Below are 15264 nucleotides of genomic sequence, written 5' to 3' on the forward strand. Positions count from 1 at the left end.
CCTGCCTTTGTGGTGCTTGTACCAATGCAGACTCTTTTGCTCGTAACCAGGGTTCTCCCATCACTCTCACACTAGATCCATCACCAATCCTCCATCGACAACCATGAACAAGGATATGAAGAGATGACCAAATACTCCTCCAAGCAGAACTGGGATTATAGCCTAAATTAGAATCAAGAAAAGAAGAGTTTGGAAAGTACCTTGCTTTTAAGATTCTCGCCATAAGAGTATTTGGGTTGTTTATTATATTCCAACCTTGTTTAGCTAACATAGCCGAATTGAAAACTTTCATGTCTCTAAAACCCATACCTCCTCTTGTTTTAGTGCAAGTCAACTTGTCCAATGCCATCCAACATATACCTTTGTTACGACTCCCTCCATCCCACCAAAAGGCATTTAACATTCTCTCTATATCATTTACAATCGTTACCGAAATGAGATACACACTCATGATGTATGAGGGAATAGATTGGAGAACTGACTTTATCATAATTTATTTGCCCGCTCTTGATAATTCTCTACCTTTCCAAGCATTAATTCTCTTCCATATGCGATCCTTAATATGAGTAAAAATTGCCTTATTGCTTCTCCCTATCATGGAGGTTAACCCAAGGTAGGTACCAGACCCCAACGATAGACGAACACCAAGCATATTTGCAAGATCATCCTTCGCCGCTTGACTAACATTATTACTCATGTACACTTCCGACTTGGACAAGTTAATTTGTTGCCTGAATGCCTCGTTTGCTTCAGCCCTGCAAAAAAGAAAGCAATCATCTGCAAATAGGAGGTGAGACACCAGTGGAGCTCCCCTACAAATCTTGATCTCATGGATCTCGCCTCTGGCAACAGCTTGGTGGATAAGAGTTGATAGCCCCTCAGCCACTAGAATGAATAAATACGGCGAGAGAGGGTCTCCTTGGCGCAGCCCTCGCCCCGGAGAGATCGGCCCCACTCTATCAAAATTCACAAGAACAGAGTAGTTCACCGAGCTAACACAAAGCATCATCCACCTTATCCATCTCTCATCAAAACCAAGTTTAGTTAAAACACCCCGCAAAAAGCCCCAATCAACTCGATCATAGGCTTTGCTAATGTCAATCTTGAGAGCAAGATCCCCTCTCCAACCCCTTGTTTTCCTCTTCATAGCATGTAACACTTCTATAGCTACTAGAGCATTATCAATGATCGATCTCCTTTCCAAAAAAGTTGGCTGTTCCTCCGATACACATTTTCCTAGACACCTCTTCAACTTGTTCGCAAGCAGCTTGGAAATCATTTTGTAGAGCACATTACACAGAGAAATAGGCCTTAAATCCTTCATGGACGTTGGGTTGTCACATTTTGGAATCAACCAAATATTAGTATCAATCAGAGTTGCCGAAAAGTACCCTCTAGTTAGCCACCCATTCATAGCAGAAAAAATATCATCACCACACATAGCCCCAATCAACTCGATCATAGGCTTTGCTAATGTCAATCTTGAGAGCAAGATCCCCTCTCCAACCCCTTGTTTTCCTCTTCATAGCATGTAACACTTCTATAGCTACTAGAGCATTATCAATGATCGATCTCCTTTCCAAAAAAGTTGGCTGTTCCTCCGATACACATTTTCCTAGACACCTCTTCAACTTGTTCGCAAGCAGCTTGGAAATCATTTTGTAGAGCACATTACACAGAGAAATAGGCCTTAAATCCTTCATGGACGTTGGGTTGTCACATTTTGGAATCAACCAAATATTAGTATCAATCAGAGTTGCCGAAAAGTACCCTCTAGTTAGCCACCCATTCATAGCAGAAAAAATATCATCACCACACATAGCCCAAAAACGTTGGTAAAATGCCAGATTAAATCCATCCGGACCCGGAGACTTATCTGGGTGCATTTGAAATAGAGCTTGCCGTAATTCTTCCTTGTTGAATGATGCCATCAAGAAATCATTATCTTCTTGCGTGATTTTTGGTTGAATAAGATCAAGTACCCCAACATGGGTACAATCGTTATATACCTTCATAGTAACGCCTAGCCACATCACATAAGTCACCCCGGCGCTCACCACCTCTCCGTCTTCGTTCAATAGCTTCTCAATTTTATTCACCTTGCTTCTAACCGACGCTGATTGATGAAAGAATTTTGTGTAAAAATCTCCATCCTTCGGCCAGTGCATTTTAGCTCTTTGTCTCCAAAAGATCTCCTCTTGAATTAGTAAATTTGCATGCTTCTCACGAACATCTCTGAATCTGATGTTGCTGTTTTGGTCACGCAAGTATTCAAGCTCATGACCACAATCAGTGATTTCTTCTTTAAATCAGACTCGCTTAGTCCATGTATAAGGATGACCCTCCAGTCTGATATCATGCAAATCACAGTCAGTCACCACTTCTCTAAATCCCGTACAAAACCAATTAGGATGAGGATTTTGGCCCTTTTTGTCTTCCTATGATAATATATCATTGAAATCACCGATAATACACCACGTTAACAGGGACATATCTCGCAAATCTCGTAACATATCCCAAGAGTTCCTTCTTCGACTATGCTCTGGATAACCATAAAAACCGGTAAGCCTCCAATTTCCTTTGTCCCGATCCTCCACTATGAGGTTAATATAGTTTCTGGAATAATTAAGCACCCTACAGCAACTACTTGCTTTCCATAACACAGCAATACCACCACTATGCCCTTGAACATCAATCGAGAGACATGATTCGTAGCCTAACTTCACCCTAAGAGATTCCAACTGCCTTGCATTCGACAGAGTTTCAAACAAAAAGATAACATCTGGTCTGTGTCCTCGAGCGAGATTTCGATGATTTGGAACTGCATTCGGTTTGGCCAGGCCCCGACAGTTCCAACTAAGGATTATCATTGATCAATGAATGTTGCAGCAAACACAGTGAGAAACATTATCAATAACAACAAGAAGAGATCACTGATCAAGCAAACAGTCACCATTACCACACAAAATGGGGCAGGGACTAACACATACGATCACGATACGTATAACCCCACGAATCGACACAAACACTCACCAGGATTGACTTGCAAGAGAACCCTGGGAGAGACTACACTGAACAAACACCACGTTGATGGGTGGACAAGATGGTGATGATGATTTGTGGACAAGATGGCGATGATGATCGTTGGGGCACCAGAGTCAATCTGCGATCAATCGGTCGTTTTTGGGGTGAGTTGGATCATGGTGGCGGCTGAACCCTTGGAAATGCAGAGAACAAAGAGAACGACGGAGGAGGGTTTGACAGATTGATGATCGAAATTAAACGGCGGCGAAGGAGAATGAACGGCGGTGGAGGAGTGATTGAACGGCGGAGGACAGATTGAATGTGTTAAGAAGTCCCACATCGGTTGCGATATGACCTGACTAAGTGTTTATAAACTAGAGGCAATCCTCACTTTACAAGCCGATTTTGTAAGGATGAGTTAGGTCCAATACTCAATTCTAAGATGGTATCAGAGCCTATCCACGATTCGTTGGGCCACTTCGTCGGGCCGCCTGCAATCAGGTTTCTGATCGAGCCCTCCGCCATTCATATCCGCGCCTCAAGCCCAAAGCGCTTGGCGCAAGCAGGGTGTTAAGAAGTCCCACATCGGTTGCGATATGGTCTGACTAAGTTTTTATAAACTAAAGGCAGCCCTCACTTTACAAGCCGGTTTTGTAAAGATGAGTTAAGCTCAATACTCAATTCTAAGAGTATGATTAGGGATTCGGCGGAGAGAACTCATGTCGGCGGAGTGATTGAACGGCCCATAAAGATAGATTTTAAAGACCTTCAATTTAGTCCGCCATGTTTAGGCTTTGAATGCAGGCAAAGGGCACACCCAAATATTCAAGGGATTAGATTGAGAGTTGTAATAAAAACAATTTTCTCCAAAAAGTATTTAGGTATAATTTTCCAAAAAAGTAAAGCCTGGATAATTTCAAGATGCCTTCTTCTCCCCACTTTTCCATTTCGCTGTGGTGTTCAAACAAATAATGACTTGTCTATTCTTCACTCTGTCTAGAAGAACGACAAAAGGGTTTGACTGAAACAAACCATGGCATTATTTATGATTGTTAAGTAATCATTGTTTCAAGAATCCCTGGGAACTTATTCCAATAATAGATAAACAGGAAGGGAGAAGTAGCAATTTCATGAGGTATATGCTTATCAAAAAACAAGGATGCAGAAATATTTTATTTGGACAATATACAAACCTGTATTTTGTTTATTAGCTCTTGAGGGTGCTCAATCCGTAGCCCTACCTGCTTACAATTTATAAAGGGAAAAAATTAAAAAGAGAAAAAAGGGACAAAAAACCATAACATGAACAAATGTCAAAGCAAGCATCACATTATCATTTTATTCTATTGATAAGAAAATTGCACAGATAGGCCAGAACAGGGGGCATCATGTTAAAACAATGACAATTAAGAATTTGGCAATTAAAACAATAACTTAAATGCAAATTAAAAAATCTAAAAAAAAAACTACAAATTAAAAATCAGAATCGAGAAGAGCATTGATTGCAAAAGCAAAAAACCAAAAGAAAAGTGGGTGCCACACGCAGAAGAAAGAGAAGCAGAAGACGCAGATGGCTTCACACACAGATGAAGGAGAAGCAGGACAAATTGAGAAAACACAGAGCTTGGCAGAAGGACAAGAACAGAGGGCTTCCTCGCACCCTCGCATGCAGAAGGAGAATGGGACGTATGCGCTTGAGAAGAAGAAATATAAAATAGGTCACTTACAATAATGGAAATGATATGCCCTTAAAAAATAAACAGAACCGTTAAAAAAGAGGGTGAATTGAGAGATTTCATCTGTCAACCGTAACAGCAGATGCGAACACACAAAGGGAATGCGATTTTGACGTGATTCACAGCCCTGGCTGCGGTACTTATTGAACATGGCTCGCTGGCTGAATGCCGCGGAGTAGACGCTGATGCCGCTCCGCGGTCGCCCGCTAACATGGCATGATTGACAAGATAGTTCAGGACAAGGTGAAACTTTAGCAGGGTATGAACACCTTTAATAGTTGATGGAATTAAAGGTGTTATGGACTGGGCCAAGGCCCAATACATGCGGCCCTAGTGCTCCGGATCTAAATGATACGATCATGAGTTCCCTAAACATGTGGAAGGGAACTTATAAAAAATACACAAAATATCTTCGATGAAGATGCTTTGAGCCCAACTTAAAGCCAATTCACGTGATAAGAAGCATCCTTGGACTGATTTGTGGTCTAATAATATTAGACTAAATAAAAAAAAACAATTAAGTCCAATTTTCTTTATTTTTATTGTAATTTTCGTTTTTGGTATTAGGAGGGTTTTTAGATAACCTTTAGTTGCTCCCTAGGCTCTCTAGATGCTTCCTAGTGGTGCACTAAGTCATTATAGTGGCTAGTGAGAATTTATAAGCATGTTAGTGGGAATTTTCTAAGTCCTATGATGAATGTATGGTGGTGGACAATAAATCCTACTATGTAAGGATATACTATAAATAGGGTTATCATGTACTTCTCAAATCACAATTTGAAGTTTAATATAATTTGAGACTTTTCTTGTGAGAACTTTTCCATTGTTCTTGAGATAAGAACTTTATAGTGTTGGTTCTACCGGCAGGTCGCGGTTAGGGTCGCTCTTTGTTTGATAACTTTGGTTCTACCGGCAGGTCGCGTTTTACTTGATAACTTTGGTTCTACCGGCAGGTCGCGGTTAGGGTCAAGTTCCTCTTTTTACTTGATAACTTTGGTTCTACCGGCAGGCCGTGGTTAGGGTCAAGTTCCTATACCTGTTTTACAAGACGATCCATAAGCAGTCGCTTATCAGTTGGTATCAGAGCTTCGGCTCTTGAAATCAGGTGATATCTATCTTTTTAATTTTGTTCTTTTTATTTTAGTGTTTGAAAGAAAGAAAAAAAAAAGTGCAAAAAAAAATCAAAAGAAAAAAAAAACGTGAAAAAAAAAAGAAGAGCAAAAAAAAAAAAAAAGAAAGAGGAATAGAAACAGGTGCGGCAAAAACAATTTTGCAGAAAGGTTTTGAACAATTTAATCATGAGTGGAGGAGGAGAAGACAATGAATTTGATCTTAAATCGTTTGCGGCGGCTGTCACCCAACAACTCCAAGCTTTAAACATGAGAATGGATAGCTTTCAACAATCAAGCCGAACTAACGGTTGAAGACATCCAAGTTCAGAGGAAGAGGAGTATTCCGATAGAAAAAGTAATGAAAGGAGGCGAAGAGTTGAATCAAGAAGAGATAGCCATGTGGGAAGCGTTAAGATGACGATTCCTTCATTCAAAGGTAAGAATGATCCTGAGCTATATTTAGAGCGGGAGAGAAAGATTGAACATGTGTTTGATTGTCATAATTATTCTGAAGAGAAAAAAAATTAAACTAGTCGTTGTTGAATTCACTGATTATGCTAGTATTTGGTGGGATCAACTTGTGACTAGTAGGAGGAGAAATGGGGAGAGGCAAATCAATACATGGAATGAGATGAAAATTGTGATGAGGAAAAGGTTTGTTCTAAGTCACTATCATAGAGATTTGTATAGAAAAAAATTATGAAAGAAGAGATAGAGAAAAGATAGAAGAATGAAAAGTGAGGAACAAATGAAAAAAACATATTGCAAATTTTGAAGTATTTTGGGATAACTTCCAAAATAAAGAGAATGGTAGAGAGAAAAGAAAACAAGAGAGCAAGGAGAAACTTGAAAGTGAGACAAAAATATTTGTTGAAGAGAGTGAAACAAAAATATTTGTTAAGAACTACGTGATTGAGGAAAAACAAGAGAGGGTGTGTGAGAAAATAGAGAGTGAGAGAGAAAATGAAGAGATTGTTGAAAAAGAAATTGAGAACATTTTTGTGGCTATAAAAAATGTCACCATTCCTAAGAGTGAGAAAGAAAAAGAAGTGTCACCATTCCTAAGAGTGAGAAAGAAAAAGAAGAGATTATTGAAAAAGAAATTGAGAGCGTTTTTGTGGCTACCGAAAATATTGTTATTCCTTCCCATAATGTTTCCTTTACTTCTTGTGTTCTTGAGTCTTTATCTCAAAAAGAAGTTGGTGAAGAAAATAGAAATCTCACTTTTGAGAGAAATAAAGAGAAAGAAGGAGAGATGATGGAAAATTGTGAAAGAAAATATAGTGATGTGATAGAAGTGAAGGAGAAAGAAAATATTGAGAGAAAAGAAGAAAAGAGAGAAAAGAAAAATGAAGGTGATGAGAAAGAAATTTACGAGAGAAAAATAATAGAGGAGTTTGAGAAAGATGACAACTTCGAAAAGATTGAAGAAGAAAAATTCAACTTGCAAAAAAAAAGGGAATATCCAAAAAGGGAAATTTGTTTTACTAATCCATTAGTTATTTATACAGGTATGGATTTGAGGACAAATCCTCTTGAAGAGGGAGAGAATGATACGATCATGAGAGTTCCCTAAACATGTGGAAGGAAACTTATAAAAAATACACAAAATATCTTCGATGAAGATGCTTTGAGCCCAACTTAAAGCCAATTCAAATGATAAGAAGCATCCATGGACTGATTTGTGGTCTAATAATATTGGACTAAATAAAAAAAAACAATTAAGTCCAATTTTCTTTATTTTTATTGTAATTTTCGTTTTTGGTATTAGGAGGGTTTTTAGATGACCTTTATTTGCTCCCTAGGCTCTCTAGATGCTTCCTAGTGGTGCACTAAGTCATTATAGTGGCTAGTGGGAATTTATAAGCATGTTAGTGGGAATTTTCTAAGTCTTATGATGAATGTATGGTAGTGGACAATAAATTCTACTATGTAGGTATATACTATAAATAGGGCTATCATGTACTTCTCAAATCACAATTTGAAAATTTGAGAGTTTTCTTGTGAGAACTTTTCCTTTGTTCTTGAGATAAGAACTGTATATGTTGGTTCTACCGGCAGGTCGCGGTTAGGGTCACACTTTGTTTGTTAACTTTGGTTCTACCGGCAGGTCGCAATTAGGGTCAAGTTCCTCTTTTTACTTGATAACTTTGATTCTACCAGCAGGTCGCGGTTAGGGTCAAGTTCCTATACTTGTTTTTCAAGATGATCCATAAGCAATAGCTTATCACTAACCCAATGCAATTCCCTCGTGGAAGCTTCTCTCATACGCCAATCATAACGGGCACGATAATTACTGTACACCACCTGTAGAAGATACGCTCCTTATACGCTCACCGAACCGTTGGATTAATCTAAACAACGCTCATTATCCCAAATGCCAGCTGTTGCCAGCTGGCACAAACGGTTATAATCGTCTCCCCCTATACAAAGGCAAGCTTTGGCGCCAAGGTACACATTTTCAATCAGTTTTCACTTCACTCGCTCTGATCACATACTGACATGAGCGTTGGAGTGCTAACGTGATTTGCAGGTACTTTCACCACCATGATCCACCGTACCTAAGCGCTATCACCACCGTAACTACCTCAGATCTCAGCATTGGAATCATCTAGTTCTGTTTTTTATTTTTATTTTGACGTTAGAATCATCTAGTTCTGTTCGCGGCAGCACAAAAGGTGATTTAGTTAGTGAGTTAGTAGCAAGATAGAAGAAATAATGCATGTCGTCTTTAGATAAGATGAGGGATTGGGAGATAACTAGGTATCATTTGAGTGGATTGGAGCCATTGATAAATGACATTTTCCCTAGACCCTTGTAATAAAAGACAAGCATTTGATATATATCACAGATAGACAAAGCTTACACGAGGAAATGCAAAAGACAAGCATCAGAGTTTCAATATATTGAAACTGATATTAAAAAGAATGATAAGTAAACTCACAGCAAAATCTTTGGGTACCAATTCCACATTGTGGGTAAGAAGCATTTGATATATATCACGAGCAGAATGACCAACTGCCAGAATTACTGCATCATATTCCAACTTCTGGCTTCTTAAACGGTACTCATCAGCTGATTCGGATACCATCACCCCAAGAACACGCCCGTCTTCTATATGTAGATCGTCTACTCTTGTTCCAAACTTTATGGTTACCTACAAAAAAGAAGCAGCAGTGTTAATTGGACAGTATGAAGACAACTGCAAGAAGAAAAATTAAACTAAGCTGGATAAAAAACGAGACTGAAATGAATTTATTTCAATGCAAATAAGTTATTGGAACTCACACCCAAATCCTGCAGATGTTGCCTGAAGTTGCGAAGTAACGGAACCAACCTATCTGTTCCTAAGTGAGGCTTTCCATCAATCAATATCTGTTTTGTAGCTCCAAACTGCACTAGAGTTTTCATAACCTAAAATGAAGATACAAAGTCAACCATTCCATGACATATAAAGTTAGGCATAAGGATGTAACCAAAAAAAAAAAGTTAGGCATAAGTGTAATTGGTAAATTAAACCTACACAAATCTTGTTGATTTAGCTATAACTCTCGTACTAGCTAATAAAACCTTCCAAAATAAATATCTATGTTTGGGTCAAAACCTACCAGAGAGAAAAGTAAACAGGCTTTCCCTCTTATTGCTTTTATTATCAGGTTTACTTTAAACATCTAGTCACAGATTTCCTAATATTCGGGGTTATAGGGAGTAAAAGTAAACTGGAGATTGTATACGTGAATTAAAAAATGCCATAATGTCTATCTAAAAAGGAGGTCTAGAGTTCAAATCCTGGAAACTAAGATAACCAATAACTTACAAACATTTGTCTATCTAAACAAATTAAAGATCAGTTAAATTCATATTTCTCCAAATGGTTTGGCATATAGTTTTCCTTGATCTTCCTCAAATATTTGAGTTAACTTTTAGGGTATGTCTGGTTGGAGGTAGATAGAGGGGAGGGGAGGGGAGGTGAGGGAATATTTTAAATTTTTTGTGTTTGGTTTAATTTTTAGTAGGGGAGAAGAGGGAAGGGGAGGGGAGCAAATTCCCTCATAGATCCATTTTTTGCTTCCCCCCAATTTGGGGGGATTTGGAGGGGAGGGGAGGTGAGGTGCTCTATTTACAATTTTATTACATTTTCAATATTACCCTTACTTTTATTTGTTTGTTCCAAAACTGTCCCTCGTTTTTTCTATTAACTTATTTTCTTAGTTTATTTCTTTTATAAATTTTGCATTACGTCAAGTAGCCTGCTGTCTGCAATGATATTACTTTGCTGCCATATATTTTTTTAGTATTCATTCACTTTTTTGATACATTACGTTTGTATATTTTTTTTTCACACATCATGTTATTATTATATTATTTTGACAAACATTATTGTTATTTCCATCACAACTTTTTTTTTTTTTAAGATATTTTCAACACTTTTATTTCTATGTTAATTATTTCTTTCACACAATACGTTCTTGTCATTTTTCTTTTTCTATCCTAGTTTAAATTCATTAACGTTACATTTTCTTTTATAAGTATATATAAAATTTAAATTTTATTAATAGTTTCTTTCATAATGCAATAATATCTTCTAGAAGTGCTCTAATATTTTGTAATACAAAATATTTCGTTAGTAATTTTGTATTTGATTATTTATAGAATTTTCCCGGTTATGTATTATGTGTTGTTGTAAGATTATAAGGATAAAAGTGTAAATTAGTTATAAAATCTCTCCCCTCCTTTTGTGTGAACCAAACATAGATGTAATAAAAATCCCTCCCCTCCCATCCCCTCCCCTCTTTGAACCAAACATATATATAATTAAAGAAGTTTCCCTCCCCTTCCCTCACCTCCCCTCCCATCTATAAAAATCCCGCCCCTCCCCTCCATTGAACCAAACAGACCCTTAAACTCGTCTGAGTTCATGTAAGGAATTATAGCAACTCACAAGCGGGATAATTTTTTTATGGACTAGCTCAGACTCGGTCACTGGAATTCTTCTCTTCTCTAAACTGTCCTTCCCTAAAATTACCTCACAACTTCAATTGGTCTACAGCATAGGTCACTGGTACAGTTGAGCTCAACTGTTCTATTTTTTACTTTAAACTCAGTCTTGTGTGTAACTAGTTGTTCTTTTGATATTGATCATCCCACTAATAGCACTCTAAAATGTTCCACAATCTTTAGTTTTGATACCTTTCACAAACTAAAGTACAAGACAAGTCGATTGGAGCTGGAGATGAATAATCGACGTCTCTACTAGCTTGAACCTTCCTCGTCCACCATATTCGCTATTTCAGGGTCTCCTAACTCCTTCATTGTTGTTTGCGTCATTCATGTTTGACCATTGGACAAATTAAAGGAGGTGGTTCCAAATCTTTCACATTCTCTAGTTTAGCTAGGATCCCCTTCATTTGTTTGATTCCATTTGGTTTATTCATAATAGTTTTTCAAACCGTGATAAAATTGTCTACTCGGGTTGCAAAATAAATATTTATTCATTGATTGATTACTCTCAACTTCAAAAGAAATATGCGATTTGCAAATGATACATTCTCATAATATTAGCATACATCATTCTTTGCATAATTATTTACGTCTCACTCTAATTTGTCTCATGTATCGCCCATTGCTAAGTTTGAGTCATATCTCTCTATCCCCTAAGCTCCAAAATTACAACAGCACAATTCATTGCATTGAATTGGTACTACTTATGTAGAGTGCTTTGTAAACAATGCAACAAAATAGAAATCTTAAATTCAAGTGAAACTAACCGCAATGACACTGCCACTATTGCGCCCAATTCTAGTTACCAACTTTCCATCACTCCAAGTACCTGCACCACCCTGCCACACATAAGTCCATGATAAATGACAAAGTAAATAAACAAGTAAATCAACATGGGTGAAAAGTAGTTGAATGTAAAGCAACATAAGAAAATCACATGCAAGCTGAATCAATAAATCAACTCATTGATGATTTTTATAATCTTTTCAGAATCTCCTAGAAAATCACATCCAAACTGACCAACTATCTGTAAATCTAATAACATTTCATAACAAGCACCTTGCCTATTGGCTAATGTAGGGAAAGTTTAAACTATAGCAACAAAGCAGCACGAATGGCACAAGCACACTCCCGTGTGTTGTCTTTTGAACAAATTTTGTATATTCTTAATAACCTGATGCTCAAATAAATAAGTGGATGACTTTGTAATCCAAAAACAAAATCACTTTATGTCAGAAGCAGCATGAACGCAACCAAATCTATTATACAAATGCAATAAACCATCACTCAAGAAATAAATAGACATGAATAGTACAACCTCTCCAAAGCAGAAATTACTCTCCAATTCTAAAATTTTCCGAACTACAAGAGCACCAATATCACGCCCCCTCTGTTCAACTGGTTGACCTCTTTCTATTAGGGTGACATCTGCACCAAGCTCTCCAAGAACAAGAGCAGCAAATAGGCCAGAAGGCCCACTACCCACTACAGCAATTTTTGGCTTTCTGGTATCCAGCGTTTTATACAGCTCTTTTGAGAGGATGTTGTGTCCATTTTCCCCTTCCGCTACACCTTCCTTATTTTCTTTACAGTCTCGTATAATACTCATCAGATCGCCAAAATCTCCTCCGTCTTGCACACGTTCTACAAGGCCAACTTTAGGTTGCAGCTCAGAAATAAAGTCCCAAGAACGAGGCTCGAGGCTGAGGAGTTTCTGGACATCCATTTCCACAGTATGCACAAATTTGGGCTCCTTTATTAATTTATAAAAACCATCAGCAAAACAATGTAAGAGGATGCAAGTGCAACAATGACAGAAACTGCACCACAATTGAAAACAACATTTCACTCGTTATAACCCAAATTCAGATTAACTTTTAAAACATTATACACATCAGAGGAGGTTTTCACTACTTTCATTTGCAACCATGTCCTTTATGTTGGGTAACATACATATCCTTATAGGTCAAAACGAAATAATTAAAATATAAACCAGCGTGATTGCATTCATAGCCGCTGCATTTGACCTCAATATCAAGAGTTGCGACACAACCAGGATTTAAAACCTTGACTATGACTATGTTAATGTTATCTCATTTTATTTCCTGTTTCCATTTCCACACATAAGATAAACATTACATAGTGCATTATGAAATTTTGTTGAAAATGCTGGAAAATTTCAAAACTAATGTTTTTAGAAATGCATTCTCTCTAATCAGCTTACGTCTTCTCTCTATCACAAAAAGTAAAATTCATAACTGAATGGCATTCCAACCATACACATACAAAGGTTTTGTTTGGATAAACAACTTAATTAAACACTTATAGCATAAGCATAAGCTATTTCTATAACAAAGATAGAATGAAGTCAAACAGTTTTCATAACTTATCATAGAGAGCTTATGAAAATAATTTAAAAACAACTTAAACTTATGGACATGTCATAAGTTGTTTCCAAAAGCTCTCCCAAAAGTCTCAACAAGTGCTTATGTAAATAAATAATCTCAAATATATCAATTTACATTAGAAATTAAATATTGAAAATGTTGTCAAGTAGTAAGTAACAGACCCTAATTATTTCTCAAAATCCAAAACATTCTCCAATATTCCCATTCAACATTACAAATTTACATACCTTCCTAGCATCAAACGATTTTCTAACAACCGAGAACGGTTCTCGCGGCAACATGGAAGCAACCTGAAAGAAATTAAATTCATAAAGTAAAAATGAAGATGAAACAACAAGCAACAAAAAGTCTTAAAATGAGTTTTGAATTTTACCGGAAACTTAAGAAGTTTAGCGATTTCTTGAAGAAGTGCATCGGAAACTTGTAGAAAGTCTTTACCAGGGTCTTGATCGAGTGGAACAGCAAGGTTAGATAGTCTCCATGTACCCTCAAATTTGGTATTATCATTAGAATAAGTAGACAAAAGGTCTTTGTGCTTAGATTTCATCTTTTTCTTCTCTGATGGGTACCGTTGTTTTCCGGTTCTCTTGTTGGCGCACTTTATGATATTAACATTGCGGTGTGCTTGGTTGTTTCGGTAACAGGGAGCGCAAAACCAGAAAGCGCTATGCAGCTTCGAGGAGGAGAGAACAACAAGAACCATGGTCGTTGTGCTTTGTGATTTGTTGGCCGTATGGATAGATATAGTGTGCCGTTTAAAAATTAAAAAAAAAAATACTACTATTGAAATTATATATATGAGTTTCCAGAGTAAAATTATTTTCTATATGCATTTTTTTTTCTCATTATATTATACTAGGAATAAACTCGTGCGTTGCACGGGTTCGATTAAAATATATAATTAAAATATTTTTATAAATAAAAAAATAATGATTGTGATAACTATAATCACATATAGTTAAATAATATATATTATTTTAAAATATGATTATGTTTAATATTAGTATATGAGTAAAAAAAAGGTTGTTTAGAAATATTAGATTTTTTATTATATCGTAGTTTTTTCATATTTTAATGTAATAGATCTCTTATAATATTTCATAAGTTTGAAAGGATGTATTATTTTTTATTTTATTAGTGTAATCATATAAGATTTTAGTTTTCTTTATATGAGTTGCAATTTTATAGTCAAATGTCACTTTGTTTTTTATTTTTGATGTATCCCTTATTTTATTATTTTCAATAAGAGTTTGAGGCATACCTAATTATACTTGTAGACAATATTGCTCATGAGAAATGTTAAAATAAGTTTTGATTATAGAATATGATTCATATATGGTGGCTTTGACTATTTGTTCCACGTGATCTCATTTTTTGAAAATTATGTCTCAAACAGCGTATTTGCTTACTACGTTCTATTCAATTTAAGGTTCCAAATAGCTTATCTACTTACTCATCTCTCGTTCTCTTGGAGTTTATTCTCACTTATTCACTTGTTGAAATTTTATTCCAACTTTATTAGTCCCAATTTTTTAGTCTATTGTTTGGTTCACATTTTTTTTTGCTTGGTCCTTTTGTTTTTGGTTTGTTTTTCTTTTTCTTGGTGAGGTTTGTGTCTCTTCAAAATTATTGTTAGTTTTTGTCCCTCTTATTTAATATTTTCTTGAACGTTTATTTTATTTTTCTTATTATATTATATAAACTTGAATATTTGTTGTTGTCAATATATAACTTTGGACGAAGATTTTATATATTTGAATTTATGTTTAGTTATTTGGTTAAGGTAAAGAAAGTCTTATAGATGAATTTAAGATTTAAAATGTGTCATTTTCTTATTTGCTTAAAAAAAATATCATCTTATTCTTATAAATATTCCACTATTTTATTTTCAGCCGTAACGTAAACATTTTTTTAGAATATGTAATTAATTTATCCAAAAAGTTATATTATTACGTAAATTAAATTAATAATTTTTGAATTATT

At 36.1% G+C, this 15264-nt stretch overlaps 1 protein-coding gene across 7 annotated transcripts in view; it reads right to left on the minus strand.

The window, feature by feature from the left end:
* Nucleotides 1-14039, minus strand: part of LOC123895553 (uncharacterized protein Cbei_0202) — a 32058-nt gene extending 18019 nt beyond the window's left edge. For 3 of the 7 annotated variants that reach the window (XM_045945964.1, XM_045945966.1, XM_045945963.1), the window contains exons 1-7: nt 13655-14022; nt 13509-13571; nt 12192-12626; nt 11641-11712; nt 9161-9286; nt 8817-9029; nt 4218-4268 (exon numbers count right to left, since the gene is read on the minus strand). In XM_045945964.1, coding sequence (XP_045801920.1) covers nt 4218-4268; nt 8817-9029; nt 9161-9286; nt 11641-11712; nt 12192-12626; nt 13509-13571; nt 13655-13984 — 1290 coding nt within the window. In that variant the 5' untranslated portion in view covers nt 13985-14022. Of the gene's footprint in view, nt 1-4217; nt 4269-8816; nt 9030-9160; nt 9287-11640; nt 11713-12191; nt 12694-13508; nt 13572-13654 lie in introns of all 7 variants that reach the window. The other 4 variants (XM_045945968.1, XM_045945967.1, XM_045945970.1 and 1 more) reach the window with 4 other exon arrangements.
* Nucleotides 14040-15264: the final 1225 nt, after the last annotated feature.

This window comes from Trifolium pratense, linkage group LG7, assembly GCF_020283565.1.
Source record: "Trifolium pratense cultivar HEN17-A07 linkage group LG7, ARS_RC_1.1, whole genome shotgun sequence".
NCBI lineage: Eukaryota > Viridiplantae > Streptophyta > Magnoliopsida > Fabales > Fabaceae > Trifolium > Trifolium pratense.